The sequence below is a fragment of the Anabas testudineus genome, chromosome 8 (assembly GCF_900324465.2).
Source record: "Anabas testudineus chromosome 8, fAnaTes1.2, whole genome shotgun sequence".
NCBI lineage: Eukaryota > Metazoa > Chordata > Actinopteri > Anabantiformes > Anabantidae > Anabas > Anabas testudineus.
Genome location: NC_046617.1, coordinates 1,031,717 through 1,049,286, shown reverse-complemented (window position 1 = coordinate 1,049,286; position 17,570 = coordinate 1,031,717). Strand labels below are relative to the sequence as shown.

General features: G+C 37.7%; 1 protein-coding gene across 1 annotated transcript; it reads right to left on the bottom strand.

Moving 5' to 3' along the window:
- Positions 1-3,579: 3,579 nt before the first annotated feature.
- Positions 3,580-16,504, bottom strand: glyr1 (glyoxylate reductase 1 homolog (Arabidopsis)). The gene is made up of 16 exons (XM_026359728.1): positions 16,394-16,504; positions 15,047-15,083; positions 14,877-14,956; positions 14,645-14,783; positions 12,593-12,703; positions 11,361-11,444; positions 10,651-10,704; positions 9,550-9,600; positions 9,194-9,267; positions 8,844-8,943; positions 8,224-8,334; positions 8,019-8,120; positions 5,856-6,018; positions 5,325-5,504; positions 5,020-5,144; positions 3,580-4,716 (listed from the first exon to the last, which is right to left on the bottom strand). Exons 1-16 carry the CDS (start codon positions 16,429-16,431, stop codon positions 4,642-4,644), a joined length of 1,524 nt encoding a protein of 507 aa, XP_026215513.1. The 5' UTR covers positions 16,432-16,504; the 3' UTR covers positions 3,580-4,641.
- Positions 16,505-17,570: the final 1,066 nt, after the last annotated feature.

The following is a 17,570-nucleotide window of genomic DNA, read 5'->3' as shown; positions in this document are numbered from 1 at the left end:
TAATATAGGTTTAAAGATCATTTCTCCTTATTTAGAATAAACGAGCATAAGTGTGAACCAGTTTTTTTGCACTTTACATGTTTCCTAAATAAATCACTATTCACCTGCAAACAGAACTGAGACCTAACTTGTACATAATTGAAAATAACTAAATGTTGGAAAGTATCTGCCACAGAAATCCTGTAGTGTAAATGTTTGAAAATTAAAAAGGTCAAAAACATATCCACTTTCAAGGAACATTTATATTTTCTATCATAATCCCTTAAATTCATTGGAATTAAGAATGTAAAAATGTACATGTCAGGGTCCACTATAACGCATACCATCTAAATGAACTAACCTATCTTTGGCATGTCTTTGTCTTGTTAGTTAACAGCAAACATAATGTATCTATCATGACCTTATGTCAGTTGTCTGGAACTTGAGATATAGCAACTGGACTTCCATTTTCTAAGGTCAAAACAACGAAGTCCAGTTGCCACGACTATACTTCCAGATAACTTGATGACTGAGAATCTTCACCGACTTATGTCAGTTGAAAATGGCTGGCCAGACTGATCAGACACAACATTAAACCATTAACGTGATTATCTCCTTACAATGGCTTCTGTCAAAGAGTGGGATATAGTGTAGTGCTTTTCCACCACATAGTACAGACTAAACTCCCCTCTACTCACCTTATTTGGTTTTCCATTGGGTAAATGTTGTGGATAGTACCTAGTACTTTTTGGTATCATCTCTGTGAGGGTTTCAAGTGAGCTGATTCAATGTCAAAAGATAACGTGAAAACATTGCAGACCAATGACTGGTCACCGAACTGCTACTACTGTTAACTGTGGCTGTTTTTGTCATCTCAACCCTGAAGTATTTCCCAAATTCTCCTGATTTTTTCAGCAGTGTTGGAATTGCAGTGTCATCTTGCTGCTTTCAGTCTCTTCTAGGGCTGGGTGATATGGATTAAATAATAATTAAATAATCATATATATATATTTTATACATATATTTTTTTAAAATTATTTCTTCTATTTCTTTTAATATCAGTAGATATCAATATACACTGGAGATCAAAACTAGAAAAAATGAAAACCTACAATTTCCTAAATATCATCTTTTTTATATAATATTAGAAAATATTTGAAAAAGAACACTAAATATGTAAGTCTGGTCTAGGTCATTTAGGTAATATCTAAGTATCAAAGTCATAATATGAGATATTTGAAAAAGAACACTGATCAAAATTAGAGAACACTTTCAGATACCTCCCAGTTATTGGTGTTCATTTAGCTTCTTATGTATCTGACAAAACCTATTTAACTGACAGTCACATTTTCTAATTTTCACCGACTTTGGAAGATTGTGAGGTGTTTAAAAGTGACTGAAATCCTCCAGATGAAAGCCAAAGGGATTAACCTATCAGCCATATCAACAGAAGTTGGTCATTCCAAATCTGTGATTTCCATAATATTGCATCTTTACAACGTCACAAACTATAGAGGCTTCCCAAAAAGGCTGGTTGTCCACGAAAGACAAATGCAAGAGAGGACAAGATGATATGCAAAATGTCAATGGGCAAGCTGCAACTAGTATTGCTTGCCAGTTCATTTCTTAGCAGGGTAATGATTTATCTCGTAATACAATTTTCATGCAGGACAATGCCCCCTTGTTGCTTCCAAGTGAAAACACTGAAATAATAAAATGGCCAAGCCAGAGTGCTGATCTAAACCCAATAGAAAATCTCTAGAACATTCTTAGTGACAAAGTTATGGCCATGAAAACCCACTACAGTCATAGAACTGTGGAAGAGACAAGAAGTGGAAGTGGACCAAAATCACTCAGTATGAGAGACTAGTGATGTCCTGTAGGAGCAGCTGTGCTGAAGTCATTCAAAGTAAGAGCCTTTACACTTCCTACTAAATGCTGACTGTTCTTTGAATCTTTCAAAGTTTTGTTGTAATCTTTATGTAGGTACAGTCACTGTTGTTTTCTAATTTTCATCATTGTGTTTTTTGCAAAATACATATAAATTTATTGAAGTGCTTTGGTTTGCTTGGTTCTAATGGCATTGTATATATGCACAACAAAAATTCCTATAAATGTTGAGCAATTTAGGCAACATTTATGATCTCCAGTCTACATCACCATATAAATCAAATCACTGTTTCTATCAAGCTTAAAGATATAAAGGTAAAATCTGCTGCATACATGTTTGACCATGCTTACTGACATTAAGTTATTGCATTTGTGATATATTTTTTTTTTTTTTACACATAGGTAATGGTGGTGGAGGACATCTACTATGTATAGAACATTGTCTGTGCTGTGACAAACTGCTGTCCCTCTTATTTTATCCCAAAACTCTGAAGACAATGTGAGAAATATACAGTGGCAAGAAAAACTTTGTGAACCTTCTGGAATTTCATGGTTTTCTGCATGAATTTGTCATAAAATGTGCTCTGATCTTCATCTAACTCACAACAATGCAAAGACGCAGTCTGCTGAAAATAATACTACACAAACATATGTTTTCATGTTTTTATTGAACATAACATGTAAACATTCACAGTGCAGGGTGGAAAAAGTATGTGAACCTCTAGCCTAATGACTTCTCTAAGCGCCAATTGGAGCCAGGAGTGAGCCAACTTTGAGTCCAATCAGTGTGATGATATTGGATGTGTTGCTGAAAGCTGTCCTGCCCTTTAAAAGCACACACCAGTCTTGGGTTTACTGGTTTCATGAAGCACTGTCTCGCAGAAAAGAGCTCTCAGAAGACCTACGATCAAGAATTGTTCACTTGCATTATGCTGGAAAGGGTTACAACAGTATCTCCAAAAGCCTTGATGTTCATTTTGCAGGAAAACGTAAGACCATCTGTCCGCCAACTGAAGCTCCACAGAGGATGGGTGATGTAACAGAACAATGATCCAAAGCATACAAGTAATTCAACAAAAGATTAGCTTCAACAGAACAAAATACACCTTCTGGAGTGGCCCAGTCAGTGTCCTGACCTCAACCTGATTGAAATGCTGTGGCATGACCTTAAGAGAACCATTCACACCAGACATGCCAAGAATATTGCTACACTGAAAAAGTTTGGTGAAGAGAAGTGGTCCAAAATTACTCCAGATCATTGTGCAGGTCTGATCTGCACCTACAGGAAACGTTTGGTTGAGGTTGTTGCTGCCAAAGAAGGATCAACCAGTTATTAAGTCCAAAGGTTCACATACTTTTTCCACCCTGCACTGTTAATGTTTACATGTTATGTTCAATACAAACATGAAAACATTAAATGTTTGTGTACTATTATTTTCAGCAGACTGTGTTTTTGTATTGTTGTGAGTTAGATGAAGATCAGAGCACATTTTATGACAAATTCATGCAGAAAACCATGAAATTCCAAAAGGTTCACAAAGTTTTTCTTGCCACTGTATAATATAGCCATCCATGTTAACATCTGCTTCAGGGGGAAAACAGAAGTTTAGCTGAAGTGAGGGCTGTGTCTAATGTACTGATTTGATATCAAACAGTGACACGTAACAACTCAATAACAGTGCTAACTAAAATCAGCTCTTGACTGTGCAGTTGAGGATGTTGTCTTTATTGACCTGCTGTTGTATGTCAATCTTTAAAACTAATAAAACCATTCCACCACTAACCTATATAAAACTTTTTCATAATAGCTGTGTAGCTTTAGCAGTTGTGTCCCATGAGGGTCTAAAATTAGCCTTTAAAGCAGATTCAGAATGTTTGATAACAACCTGGGGAAAATGCAACTGAGAAAGTGGCTTAATGTCATAGAGCAATATATTAACAAGGAAAAACAGGAGAAATAAGAACTCTTCCAAACAAAAAAATTAGGGGTTCAAATGTGGAAATCTCAAGTCTTGATATGACATCAAGGCATACATTTTAAGGCCTCCACATCTGTTGTCTATTTTCATCCTGTTCAAGAAAGACAATAATCAAACATAAAAGCATTAATCATCTTGTCAAATACAGAAGCCAAGACTAAACTGCACAAAGACTTAAAAAGAAACAAATAAATATATCTCTATTGAAAGACTCAAGATTACAATATTAAGGCAATGGAGTTGCAAGTTCTTGGTGTTTTCTCTCACAGAATTCTGGACATTTACAAAAAATGCAAAGATTACAGTTAACTAAACTCATCATTGATTGCCCTTCAGGAACAATAAAGTCAATCTGCACAAAACAACAACAAAATAAAACTTCTTTAGGATCTCTGCATCCACAAAACCTGACAGTAGTCACACACCCTGCCATTCACAGCGGCACTGGACCCCAAATCCTTGCTAAACCACTTGCATTACTTACACTGTGTGAGTTGTCACAAACCACACAAACTGCACCTGCAGTAAACTGCAGCAGTACAGCAGTGCGGTGCAGTGCAACCTTGTCTGGAGTATTCCTACAGTGTGCCTTTTCCTAGTACAGTGCAATGCCCAAGGTTGTCTCTAAAATAGGAATTATGTCCCATGACTTGTGGGCAGCTAGGAGCTACGGCAAAATGAAATAAAACCACTATAATTTAAATTAAAAAAAAAAAAAAAAATTATTAGATGACAAGGAAAAATAATAAGGGATTAAAGACTGCGCAGTCCACAGGACAGGTCACACCTCGCTCTAGTGAATGTAAGCTCTGTAGACTGCAGAAATATCATTGTCTGATTGGTCCAATGCCTTAGCCCTCTTGTAAACCTGCACAGGAATAGAAAAAACAAACAACAAAAAAGGTTATTTTTGCTTATTCAGATTTTATTCATATATTGATTGTGGTTGAGCTCTTATGTGATCTAAGTTTTGAGTTGTTGGGTGAGCTACAGGCTATAGCATTGGTTTGAGTTGTAACTGAAAAAACTTGGTGACAGCTGATATGAGTGGCTGACATTAACCAATAGTTACACATGCATTTTTTGGGCTTTACAGTAAAAAGAAAAAAAGAAACAAAGTTTCAAATTTTGAAAAATACCTTAGAAAATGTAAAAAAGCACATCATCATACCTCATTGGCAGCTGCAGCCATTGGGGTTGGATGGTTGGCCATGTCACCCATGGAAATGGCTAACCTCAGATCCTTCTGAATATGTTTCAGATAGTAGTCTGGCTTGAAGTTGCCCTGTAAAATATCTATAATAGAGTTCAGGAAAAATGTTTTTGTAAGCCTAACATTTAAACAAACGTTTAAAGTTCACATAGCCAGTTTTTATGTGGTCACAAATTCAAAACTTTACCATTTAAGGTACAGCAAGTACAAACAATCAACCACTAAGTCAATGAACAGACAAAACATATCTTGTGCTGACTTACTTTGGCATTTCTGGTCTACAAAGGTGCTTGCCATCTGGCCTTGGCACAGGATGTCCAGAAAAGTCTGCTGTGACTGGCCAGTGGCCTGGGCAAGAGTCAGTCCCTCTGCAATAGTGGCCATAAAACTACCCTGCACCATGTTGAGGATCAGCATCATCTTTGCTGCATTCCCTGCTTCACCTTAAGACATAAACACATTTTTATACATATATTAAAGAAGAAATATGCTTAAAATACTTCAGTGCCAAGCCTAAAACAGAAGAAACAGATGCAAATTAAAGAATAAAAAAACAGGGGAGAGGATTCTGTGCATCAATAACAGGTACAGGCGTAGATGAATCTGTTGGTATCCTTCCACAAAAACAGAAGAAACTGAACTAACCCGATAAACGTGTTCATTCTCATCATTATAGTTTTATTAAAACTCGTCTTGATGTATTAAAAAATGAACCTCTTTTCAATTGTACACTGTACAGTTGAAACACTGAACAAATGATGTACACGTTATGAACATCATTATGCCCTACATACCCAGGAAGAAAGAGGTTTTGCCCATGGCCTGGAAACAGCTGCTGCAGTCCTCATAGACTGTTTTGTCACCAGCTGCCAGAATGACTAGCATTCCATCATTGGAAAGCTGTTGACTTCCTGCCACAGGAGCCTCCAGGAAGCGGCCACCCCGTGATGTTATCACCTGACATTCAAACATTGAAAAAGTATTTAATACAGCAATACTTAATAAAGGGCAGAATCAATATTGTTCTATAACTGGCTATAACCCCTGAGGCAAGAGTAGGCTTTTGAGTAGAGGTTTGATTACAGCAATCAAAAAACCCATGGTACATAGCCTGCTAATAAAGATAGATTGATCTGATCTAATATGGACGTGCTAATAAAAGGTAAAACATCTTTGAGCAGTCTAGTTTGGATAGGGTCCAGAAAACTTGTTGATGGTGTAGATGAATTAACTATTGAAATTAACTCAGCATGATCTATGGGGAAGAAGCAGATCATCCATGCCAGTTTAATGGAGGATCTCATTCATATTTTTTTCTCTAATAGTTATGATTTTATTAGTGAAGAAATTCACAAGTCATTACTACTGAGAGTTAAGGCGATACTAGGCTCAACAGAGCCTGGCTACAGTGCTGAAAAGAAAGAAACATGGGGTTGTTCTTATTTGCCTCTATTAATAAGGAATAATGAGTGCTTTTTAAAAATATTATTAAACTATCTTTTCAGGCTAGGCAAGATTAATCTAAAAAGGTCCTTTCCTCCTTTCCAGCTTACATGATCTCTGCTTTAAGCTTCGGTTTTGTGAACTGTACCATGAAGCTAGCTTCCTCTGATTCACCAACTTCTTTTTAGAGGGGCACAGTATTGAGTGCGGTATTATCAACAAGATAATCAGTTTGTACTGGAGTAAAGGTAAGTTGACTGCCCCCCCTTCTCTGTGTTGGTACATGGCTCTGAAATAAAAGGTGGAATCAGTTCCTTAAATTTGTCAACTGCGTGTTCAGATCAACATCTACTGTAGTGAAATGTTAGGTAAAGTTCAGTACAGTAAATTCAAATGTCATTAAAAAGTGGTCAGATAAAAGAGGGTTTTGGGGAAAAACTATTAAGTGAATCAATTCCAACACTGTACGTCAACACAAGATCAAAGGTGTGATTAAAATAGTGAGTGGGTTTATTTACATTTTGGGTAAAACCAATTGAGTCTAATAGTGACTCGAATGAAGTGTTGAGGCAGTTATCATCTACATGGATATTAAAGTCAACCACTATAATGACTTTTTCCTGCACTAAGAACCAAATCAGATAGAAATCCTGAGAATTCAGGGAACTGCCGGAGGACAGCTAAGGGAGCTAGGCTAGGTGGCTGGCTTGTTTTCCATGGTGCAGAGCAAAGTTTCCAAGTCGATCAGCTTTGCCTCCAATGCTGCAAATAAATTGTATTTATTACTGGTACCCTTATAACTAAAGGAGGCAGAGGAGAAACTAAACTAAAGACACACTGAGCAGGTCAGAGGAGGAAAAGCAGAAAGCCATGGCTAACTGAAATGCTAGTTAAGGGATAAGCTAGCAGAGAACAATATCATTGTGAATTAAACCAAATTTTAAACAGGTGTTTAAGTAACACAAGCATATCTTACGACTCTTAACTTCAGTTGCTGTATAATAAAACTAAGTATTTATTGTAAAATCGAGTTAAAAGGCTAAAGTTAATTCGTACTTAATCAACACAAGAACAAGTGGGCATCGATTACAGGAAGTGAAGCAATACGCCTGCCGTAGAAGGAGCAGCAGCGTGATGAAATCTATAATGCTCTTACTTTAACTATTTAACATAACCATGAGTTCTACAGTTGTTTTTCTACGATTTGATTTCAACAAATGTTCATTCAAGATTTTTTCCTTCCTCGAAGATGGCTTCCCACCTTTCTTCCAGTTTTTAATAACTCGTTAGATAATTCAATTTTAGTAGTTTCAGCAATCTCCTTGTATGCCAATAATTTGACCCTTTTGAAACAGATTAACATTTTTCCACAACAACAGTATGTCTCTCTTGACATGGTTGTTGAAGACATGAGAAGCTACTAACTGTATCAGTTAGAGTTAAATGACTTGTTGCCAGTTGAAACATAATAATCCATGCAGCTGTAATTTCCTAGATTATTGCAAATGTCTAACCTGTGAGAGTTCAGTGATGGTCTCGGGGTCTACAGTGGACATCTCTATGTAGCATTTGCCTGGTCTGATTCCCTGCAGCACTCCACTCGGTCCCAACACCAACTGAAGAGAAAACAAAATAAATAGAATAAAACAAAACAAAACACAAAGTCAGTGAATCAGACAATAACAGGAAGCCATTTACTGCACTTGATATGGTACTCACATCCCTGGCAGCCTTTGGGTCAGAGACACAGGAGAAAGTAATGTCACACATGGAAGCCACCTCTGCAGGGGTTCGGCCCAACCTGGCACCCTCCTGGATAAACAGATCACACTGGAATACAGCAGGGAGGATTAATTAGTAGTAGACAAAAAGAAAAGTCTTTCATTGCCTTGCATCTCAGAAGATGCATTTATCAGGGGGAAGAAAATTCACAGTTGCAGTCAGGTCAGGTGACCCGTCAGCATATTTGTCAAGCAACACATGGCTACAGAATGATTTCATTTACTAGTGCAGAAAACTGTAAAAACAGAGATCCAACACACTACATTCAGTATAAATTAAAACCTCATGAATCAATCCTACCATGCTATAAACAAAAATAACAAAAAATTATCTCTGTGTTATTTCATGGATAGATCAACACCCAACCTTTGGTCATTAGTTCTCAACACCAGAAATTGTTTTTTTGTAAAAAAAAAAAAACCAAACAAAAAATGTAAGTATTTGGATAAGCACTCCAATTAAAAACACGTACAATTACATGTGCATAACAATATTCTAGGTAACACATTGTGCTACTCTCCTTGTGCATCGTGTGACATTCACAGTATATTATGTACCTTTTCTGCTGTGCGATTCCACACTGTGACAACATGGCCCATTTTTAGCAGGTTGGAAACTATGCCACTACCCATCAGCCCCAGACCCAGGAACCCTATTCTGATGGGCAAAGTCAGAAGGAAAACAAATTGAAATATAAGCAAAGAAGTATTAAAATAAAAACTAACATTAGTACATTTGTAAAAACTGACATTACTACACAAGTAAAAATCCTACGGACCCCTTAAAAATGATCCTAAATGACCACAAATCAATAATCCCTAGCCAATGATCTGTTAGTTAAGTTTATTACGTTTAATCAATCTTTCTAATAGAGTTCATTAATACTTTAGTGAGAATCTGTTAATACCTTTTATCTGTGGGTGTGATGCTGCCATTGATGGCTGTGCTGTCTGCTGCTTGTATAGATGTTGACCCTGTCTCCTAAAACAATTAAAAGCAACACTGTCAACATCATACTCAAGAAAACAAAGCATGCAATTACTATTAAAGTCATTCATAGCTGTGTTCAGCCATTACATATGGAAATATATATACTACCTTCACAAAAACATCGTTCTGAAATGTTACCACACTGTATGTAATGTAATGTAAAGCAAATTAACTAAAAAAGTAAAGTAATTAAGTAAAAATATACTTAACACTGGAATAAATCTACAAACACACTGACTAGTTACTTGTACTCAATACTGTTAATTACTTTACCTCTTCAATGATCTTCAGGCGTTTGCTAATGGGTTCCATTGATGAGGCCGGCTACGGGAGGAAAAGGACCAACCAAATTAGAGGGGATCAATATACTCTACAGACCAATCACACTATAATACCAAGCTCAAGTTCACTTGATTTCGATCCAATCTATCTGAAGTCAAACAATTGCAAAACCTACGCAACTTTTTTGTGGTCTTTTACAAAACATAAGTTTAAGGGCATTTAAGGGCAATCTAACATGTCTCAGCCCCGGCTCAAAACTAGACAATGATATATTGACCAGCTTTGTTTTGACAAAGCTGGTCAAGCTGGCAGAAAAGAAAAACATCAAAGACTGGCTAAAACCCAGACCTTAATACGATTGAAAATTTGTGGGGTGATCTGAAGGGAGCACGCAAAGGGAACCTGACAGATTTGAAGTGTTATTGCAAAAAAGAGTGGACAAATTTTACCAAGTCAGGATGTGCCATGCTTATTGACTGAGTGATGTAACAAAATTAGAAGGTGGCTCAACACAGTATTAGTCCAAGGGTATGCACACTTATGCAACCACACTATTTTAGTTTTTATTTTTACCACCCCCCAAAAGAAAGATTTCAGTTTGTTTTTCAGTTGAGTTATACATTATATGTTATTAAAGGTGGAAAAAGCTCTGAAATGATTTATCTTGGTCTTTTTTTTTTACCTCACAGAAAGCTGGCATTGTCACAGGGGTGTGTAGTACATACTACAATGCCAAGCCAGTGTTCTAAGAGCTACATACTCTAGAGCAGGGATTGCAAACTGAAATTCGCAGTGGGCCAAATTTACAAACTGGGACAAAGTCGCAGGCCAAACTCAATAAATATTCAAAAATATATTTACACCGCCTGAGTTTGACACCTCTGCTCTAGAGGATGTTTTGAAAAAACTCAGGTTTTTCATCTGGAAAGACAATTCAAACAGAAAGAAGAGAAAAAGATGCATTTACGAAATTAGGAAATTTAATATAGATGTAAAGAGCTAAGGGACTTTAAATGCATTCCTCTCAATGAACCTGAAAATTAAAAAAAATCCTAAAGATGCAGATGTCAGAATGTTGATGCTTCTTCTTACCTTTTCAGATTGGTTCAGTAGGAAGTGATGGAAATGTGGGTCGTCCTTCACAGACTACAACATAAGAACAGTTGAGTGGGACAGTGTTCTCTTTCCGTATCAACAAAAACTGACCTGACAGAAAGGTTCTGTGTGCAAAAACCTATGCGGTAACAATGCTGACACATCAGGGCTTTCCATCAGGATTCCTTTAGAGACTGCCATGAATTTACAGTTTAGTTAGGTAATTGTATAAGATATTTGCAGTGAAAAGTGGGTTTTCTTTTGGAGTGAGTAAAACAGTTTCTGCAACAGTGCCCAACCTCGACTACTGAAAGTAGCACTGTGCACTCTACATGATCAGTTCATTTCTGCCTATGTTTGTGGAAACTGATCATGTTTGTATGACTACCACATACATTGATGTGTTCACAGCTCAATTAACAAGATTGTGTTTTCCAAACCAACAAAGTTTTTCTTCCAATATGCTGAATTACCTTCGATAAAGAAAAGTGTTTCATTATGTATCAAATAACCACACATTCATAGAAAGCATGAACCACAGCCTGTGTTTCATTCTACACAAAGAGTTGGATAGCATGTCAACCGTAGAGTACCAAACAGGTCAGAAGAGAAAAACCTGCAAATGTTGGTGATTAAAGACAGAGCCTAAGATGAGGCAGAAAAACAGCAAGGCAAGGCAGGCTTAATAGATATGCGGTTTCACCTACGTTGCTTTCCCATTTGAATCCTGAGCCGGGTCCAGTCCCCAGCCTCTCAATAGTGGATGGTTCCGGGTCAGAGTCAGTTAAGTCCTTAAAGGGGAGAGAGACAGACATTCACCATCTAAATTTAATGTTTCATTTATAGATGTCTGCTGTAGTTGGGTTGTTTCACTGTGATATATGGAGAGGATGCTACTACTCTGCAAGCTACACTCAGCCCAGCATGTGAGGCAGTTGTTGAAATTACATTACAATAACCATGCTCCAAAACGTACTACTTTTAAATAACTAACTTATGAAGAAGGAAATGCTGTGATAAACTTGTTTTCTAGATATGATGCGTTACCTGAGTGAAGTACACTTTTTCAAAACCTTTTAGTCCATCTCACATAAGCTTGGGCTCAGAACTCTATGGTCTATGGCACACAATTGACATTTTGCTGGCTCCTTGCATAACAGAGTTTCAGGTTGCAGTACTGGACACACGGTGAAATGTATTGAGTTACAATGGTTTTCCAAAAACCTCCTAAACCTATGTGGTTGTATTCATCACAGTACAATGATGATTTCTCATGCAGTGCTGGCTTAAACCTTTTGGTGGTGGACACCCCTTTTATCACAATCCCTTACCTGTTACCAATTAATATGCTAAAAATCATCTTGAGTGATCTTACTTTTGAGTGTGTTGCAGGAATCAAACTCTAAACCACACGAAACACTGGTCAGTGAAAAAATATTTTTGTTGTAGCTCTGTCAGATGAAGATTTTAGAAAAATTCAGTTTTTCTAAAAATGGGGACTGCGTTTCAGTTTTTATGGTGACTGTGGTAGGGCCAAGTTCAGGAATGCAAAGTAGTGAGTAGTTTTTTAAGTTAATATGGGATGTTTGTTTTGGATGTTAAGTGTCACATATTTAGACATCATCATCATCTGGGCAGTTACTTAGTTAAGTTTTATGAATGTTCCTGCAAGTAGATGTAGTTTAAAATTTACCAGTGTGTATAATGTAGATCCCAGTATTCACTTCTTTATATCTAGAGATGGGCAGACAATACCAAATCTCCAAAACTTGTTTCATTTCAGTGAAATGTTTGGATACAGAATCTGGATGTCATAACTTGTACCAAATGAGGAAATCGACAACATTTTCTCTCGTCTCCTCATCTATTAATTTTGCCTTTCTTAAAAATCCATTAAACTAATATTTCACAAGACAAAGTCTTTCAATGTGCTACTGACCTTCTCCGAGGGGTCTTTTAGGGCGCTGAGATCCTCATCATCCTCCTCCAATATCTTTAGTGGCTTATTGGGTGTTTTCTTTCCTTTTGAATCTCCTTTGCCATCTGCATTCTGTCAAAAGCACAAATCATTTGATGCTGCCATTCTAGTAGGCAACCTTTTAAACAGGTAGCAAATGCTAAATAAAACAGGAAACAGGTATCCCCAATGTGGAATGCATGAAGGCCACGTGCAAACTTTCCTTACAACATGGGGTGTATGGTTTCATGTACAAGTGAGACTAAATCCCTTTACAAAGCAGCTTCACCTCCCCAATACACCTGCTGTGCTGTGTAAAATGTACTAAGCTGGCATGGGGATCCATGTAGTCTTGAAAGGTAGTGTCAGAGGTGAGGCAGGTTCACCCCACCACCCATGTGAAAGACCTAACAGGGGTCAAATTTTGCTGACGTTTTATTGTGAGACCAGCTACTGTGGTTGTTTCACTAGCTTGGAACCACGAGGACTCTTCCTAGAGTGGGCCATCCAACCGATTTGCGCAACTGAAAGAAAGGGGCCTTAGTCAGGACCAAGAACCCAATGCTCACTTTAAAAGAGCTCAAGTGTTTCTCTGTAGAGAAAGGAGAACCTTCCAGAAGAAGAACGATCTCTGCATCAGTCCACCAATCAGGCCTGTAGAAAACCACTCCACAGTAAAAACCTGGAATTTGCCAAAAGGCATCCGAAAGACTCTCAGACCCTGAGAAACAAAGATTTAACTCTTTGGCCTGAATGCCAAGTGTCACGCCTGAAAGGAAGCCAGGCACTGCTCACCACCTGGCCAATATCTTCCATGAAGCATGGTGCTAGCATCATTCTACAGTGATGTTTTTCAGCAGCTGGAACTGGGAGACTAGTCAGGATCAAGGGAAAGATGAATGCAGCAATAAACAGAGACATCCTTGATTAAAACCTGTTCCACAGCGCTCTGGACCTCAGACTGGGGCAATGGTTCATCTTTCAAGAGGACAACAACCCTAAGCACACAGCCAAGATAACAAAAGGAGTGGCCATGCGAAAATTCTGGGAATGTCATTGAGTGGCACAGCCAGGGCCCAGACTTGAATCCACGATTGAACATCACTGGAAAGATCTAAAAATGGCTGTGAACCGACGTTACCCATCCAACCTGATGCAGCTTGAGAGGTACTGCAAAAAAGAATGAAAGAAATTGCCCCAAAACAGGTGTGCCCAGCTTGTAGCTTCATACTTAAAAAGACTTGTGGCTGTAATTGGTGTTAAAGTTGCTTCAACAAAGTATTGACCAACAGCTGTGAATACTGATGTACAGCTTCTTCTTTCACTTTGTCATTATGGGGTATTTTTTTGTAGGATTTTTTAGGAAAATAATAAATTGAAACCATTTTGGAACAAGCCATTTCCCAAAATGTGGAAAAAGTCCTGTAAATACTTTTTGGATGCTCTGTACACACAGTTCTTACTCTGATCTGCTACTTTTCTTTTATTGACAATATTGCATACCAGGGCTGTCAAAATGTGTCCAATTTTTTGTACATGTCCTGTACAAACACTGCAGTGCTATCGAGTGGACCAGTTGATACAGTGCAATGTGTAGTTACATTTCTGGGGAGGTTCACATCTGGGTACGGCATAGACTACGTCTTAGGAACAACTGTTAAATAGTGCCTCACCATACCTATAGCACATATTCAGAAACAAAAGAAAATGCTTCAGTGTCTAGTAGCAAAAAACAAGGCTAAAAATAAATATAAAGGCAACTTTTTCACCAGCAGCCTTATCTTTCAGTGCTAAGAAGCATCTTCCCTGAAAAGCTGATGTGCTATTGTGTACAGCAGTTCCAGGGGCAACAGAATTTGTCGGATCTTCTATTTTTAACATGGCTATACAGCCCCATTTTCTTACAAATTATATAACAATAACTTATAGTTTTTGGGGGAAATACATTTAGATCTTTTACAGTAAAATGTTGAAAACACAAACCTTTAAATTATATAAATCATTTCTTGATTATTTTAGAGTGCATCCCCTCACCTGTTCTTTCCCCTTTGCTTTCTTTAGGAAGTCTTCCACTGCATCCACTGCCTGCTGAAAGCGCTTTCCTTTATTTATCTTAATCATCTCCTCTTTGTGGGCATGGTAGGGCTTCAGCTGTTCTACTTTGATCCAGGCACTGCACCAGCACACAGAAACTCAGTTCTTACACACACGGAGAAGGCATTACAAGGGCAACGAATACAATAAGTACCTTATAATTCATACTTACTGATCTTCAGTTCCAAAGAATTTGACAAAATGGCATTTTTTTCCCCTGGGTTTTTTCAGGTCCTTGGGAGGGCTTACTATCTGAAATGTGAATAAATGTTTTAGCGTAACATAAGGTGTAATTGCTAAAATAAATGTGACCCAGTCACTGACTTCATTAACATGCCTCACCTTTCCTGGCCATGGTGGGTAACGACCAAGCTTCCCCCTGAAATGAGTGTTATATTTACCCTTAGTATTTGTATGTTATACTTCTCCAAGCCTTAGCTAGCAACTTAACTAATCCAGCTGGGCTGGGAACAAACATATTTTCAGTACTGAAACCGCATTTGTATAAAAACATTTAAACACACCCAGCTATACTGGGTAAGAAACACATGCACTATATGACAGATCAACTGTATAAAGGTAAAGTAAATTAAAGTAAATATAATCACACAGTAATACAAAGGATTCACAATGCTGACTTTGACAATGTTTTTATTTTATTTTATTTATTTATTTTTATTGAGGCCCAATGAGGTTTCACTTTGTTTAAAAATTTTAAATGAAATGATTATCAAGTGTTGTGTATCTGTGTTCTCTAGTTGTTCTCTTTCTCTCTCAGTCGAAATTATGCACGCTGAAATAGTACAAACATTTTCTTTTTCTACATAACTAACCTGGAGTGTTTTTGTGAAATACTACAAATTGTCAGCTTTTAACTCTGACGACTGGGAATCTTTAAATCAAGATATTCAAAAGCAGGTGACGAGAGAAAGTAGAAGATCGTATGCAACATTGACGAAATGTTCATTATGTTCTTTAAGAAATGTTCGACAATCGTTCGCTGAGCATGTTGCTGATATACATTTCAATCAGCCCCACTTTATCTCGTTTCTGTAACGCTGTGTTGTTTTCTAATGCCAATAATAACGTGATCGTCAGGACTGGTGTTAGTGAAGTGAAGATAAAGTGAATAGGTAAAGGCAAGAAGTAGAAATAGGTTAACCAATTTGACGTTACTATTAATAAACGAATATGCTAAATAAGGGGGACATGATTGAATTAAGAATATCTAAATTCAGACTAAGAGAAACGTGTAAATCAATGTAGCTTGATAAACAAGTGTTGTGGGGTATTACACTTAACACGGAAGCCGAACAGACGCAGGGCCACCTACAGTTCAGATCGGCTGAAGCTACACTGCTAGCAAAGCTCGTCACAGATCACAATTGTACGTTCCTAAGTACACGAGGTTTTAACTACAAACACATGGCGCAGCACTTGAACGTATACAAACCACTGCTGCATCTTCAAAAACCCAAAACACGTTTTAGACTAAAGTTAGACCTTTTTTTGTAGCTTGTCCGTTAGCTAGCAGCAAACGACGACTGCTCGCTGAGTCGGCTAGGTTAGCAATCAACTAACCTGGTACACGACCACATAACTTGCGTCTAGTTAACACCGACCACACTTGCGTTGTGCAACACAATATTACTTCACAGAAACAGAGGCTTCTAACAATGTTTATCTCACCACACTAGGTCCCCGATCCTCAGATGCACCGTCGCCATCTTACAACTTTAATAAAACGTCGCACTGAATGAGCAGAAAAAAACAACACACACCCACTAATCACATGTGAGGATAAACCCGTCCTCTCGATGTAACATCCGCTTCGCTAATCTTACTGTTTGCTCCAACTTTAACGTTACATAATGTTGAATCTTCGCTTCTAACAGGCCTAAACATATAGCTAGGGTATATTTAATATGCTACATAAATGAAATAACTAACGTTAAAGGTAGAAACCAGTGATGTTGTATCAGATGGACATGTCACAAATCCGTTTTTATATTACATTGTATGATTGACAGTAGAGTCGTACTGAACGAGTTTAGGTTCAATTACGACCAGTTTTTGTGATGGTCATCTGTAACCCTGTATCATTACCTGGGTTCTTCCTTTTCAACTCTTTCAAACAGGATTTCTACTGCTACCTGTTGGTGGGAGGACGACCATCTCCGATTCCAGCTCTGTTTTTGTTCATCTGGATTTTAAGACAACCTGCACCGTCAGACACCCTTAGACTACAATTAGCACATCACAATCAATATTTATCAATATCATTTATCCCATTTCTGAAACAGTTTGTATGCTGTGTCAAATTTGAATTGAATCATTTAAAGCCTACATTTGAAATTATTATTAAGCATAATTCAGTTAAAAAAAAAAAAAAAAAAGATATATATTTAGAATTGTATACTGTCAACGTGATGCAATGCTTCTCTGAACCAGCAAGGATTTGGAAAATGGCATGGTGAAAGAGAGAACATCCCATGAAAAACCTCAACAAATCTCTATTCATCAGTAAAAGAGGCAAATAAGAAGAACCCCAGGTTTCTTTTCAGCACTGCCTTTATTACATTTAGGCTGGATTACTGTAATGCACTGTATTTTGGTGTAAATCTATTTTCCCTTGCACGTCTCCAACTGGTCCAAACTGCAGCTGCTCGTCTCATGGTTGGGGCACGAAAAAGGGAGCAGATAACTCCCATCCTGGAATCTCTCCACTGGTTGCCGGCGCATTTTAGAGTTTGTTTTAAAATGCTTTTATTTGTTTTTAAATCTTTACACGGTCTTGCCCCCACTTATCTTGCTGAACTACTTGTCCCCTATGCTCCTTCCGGGTCTCTCAGGTCAGCTGACAGAG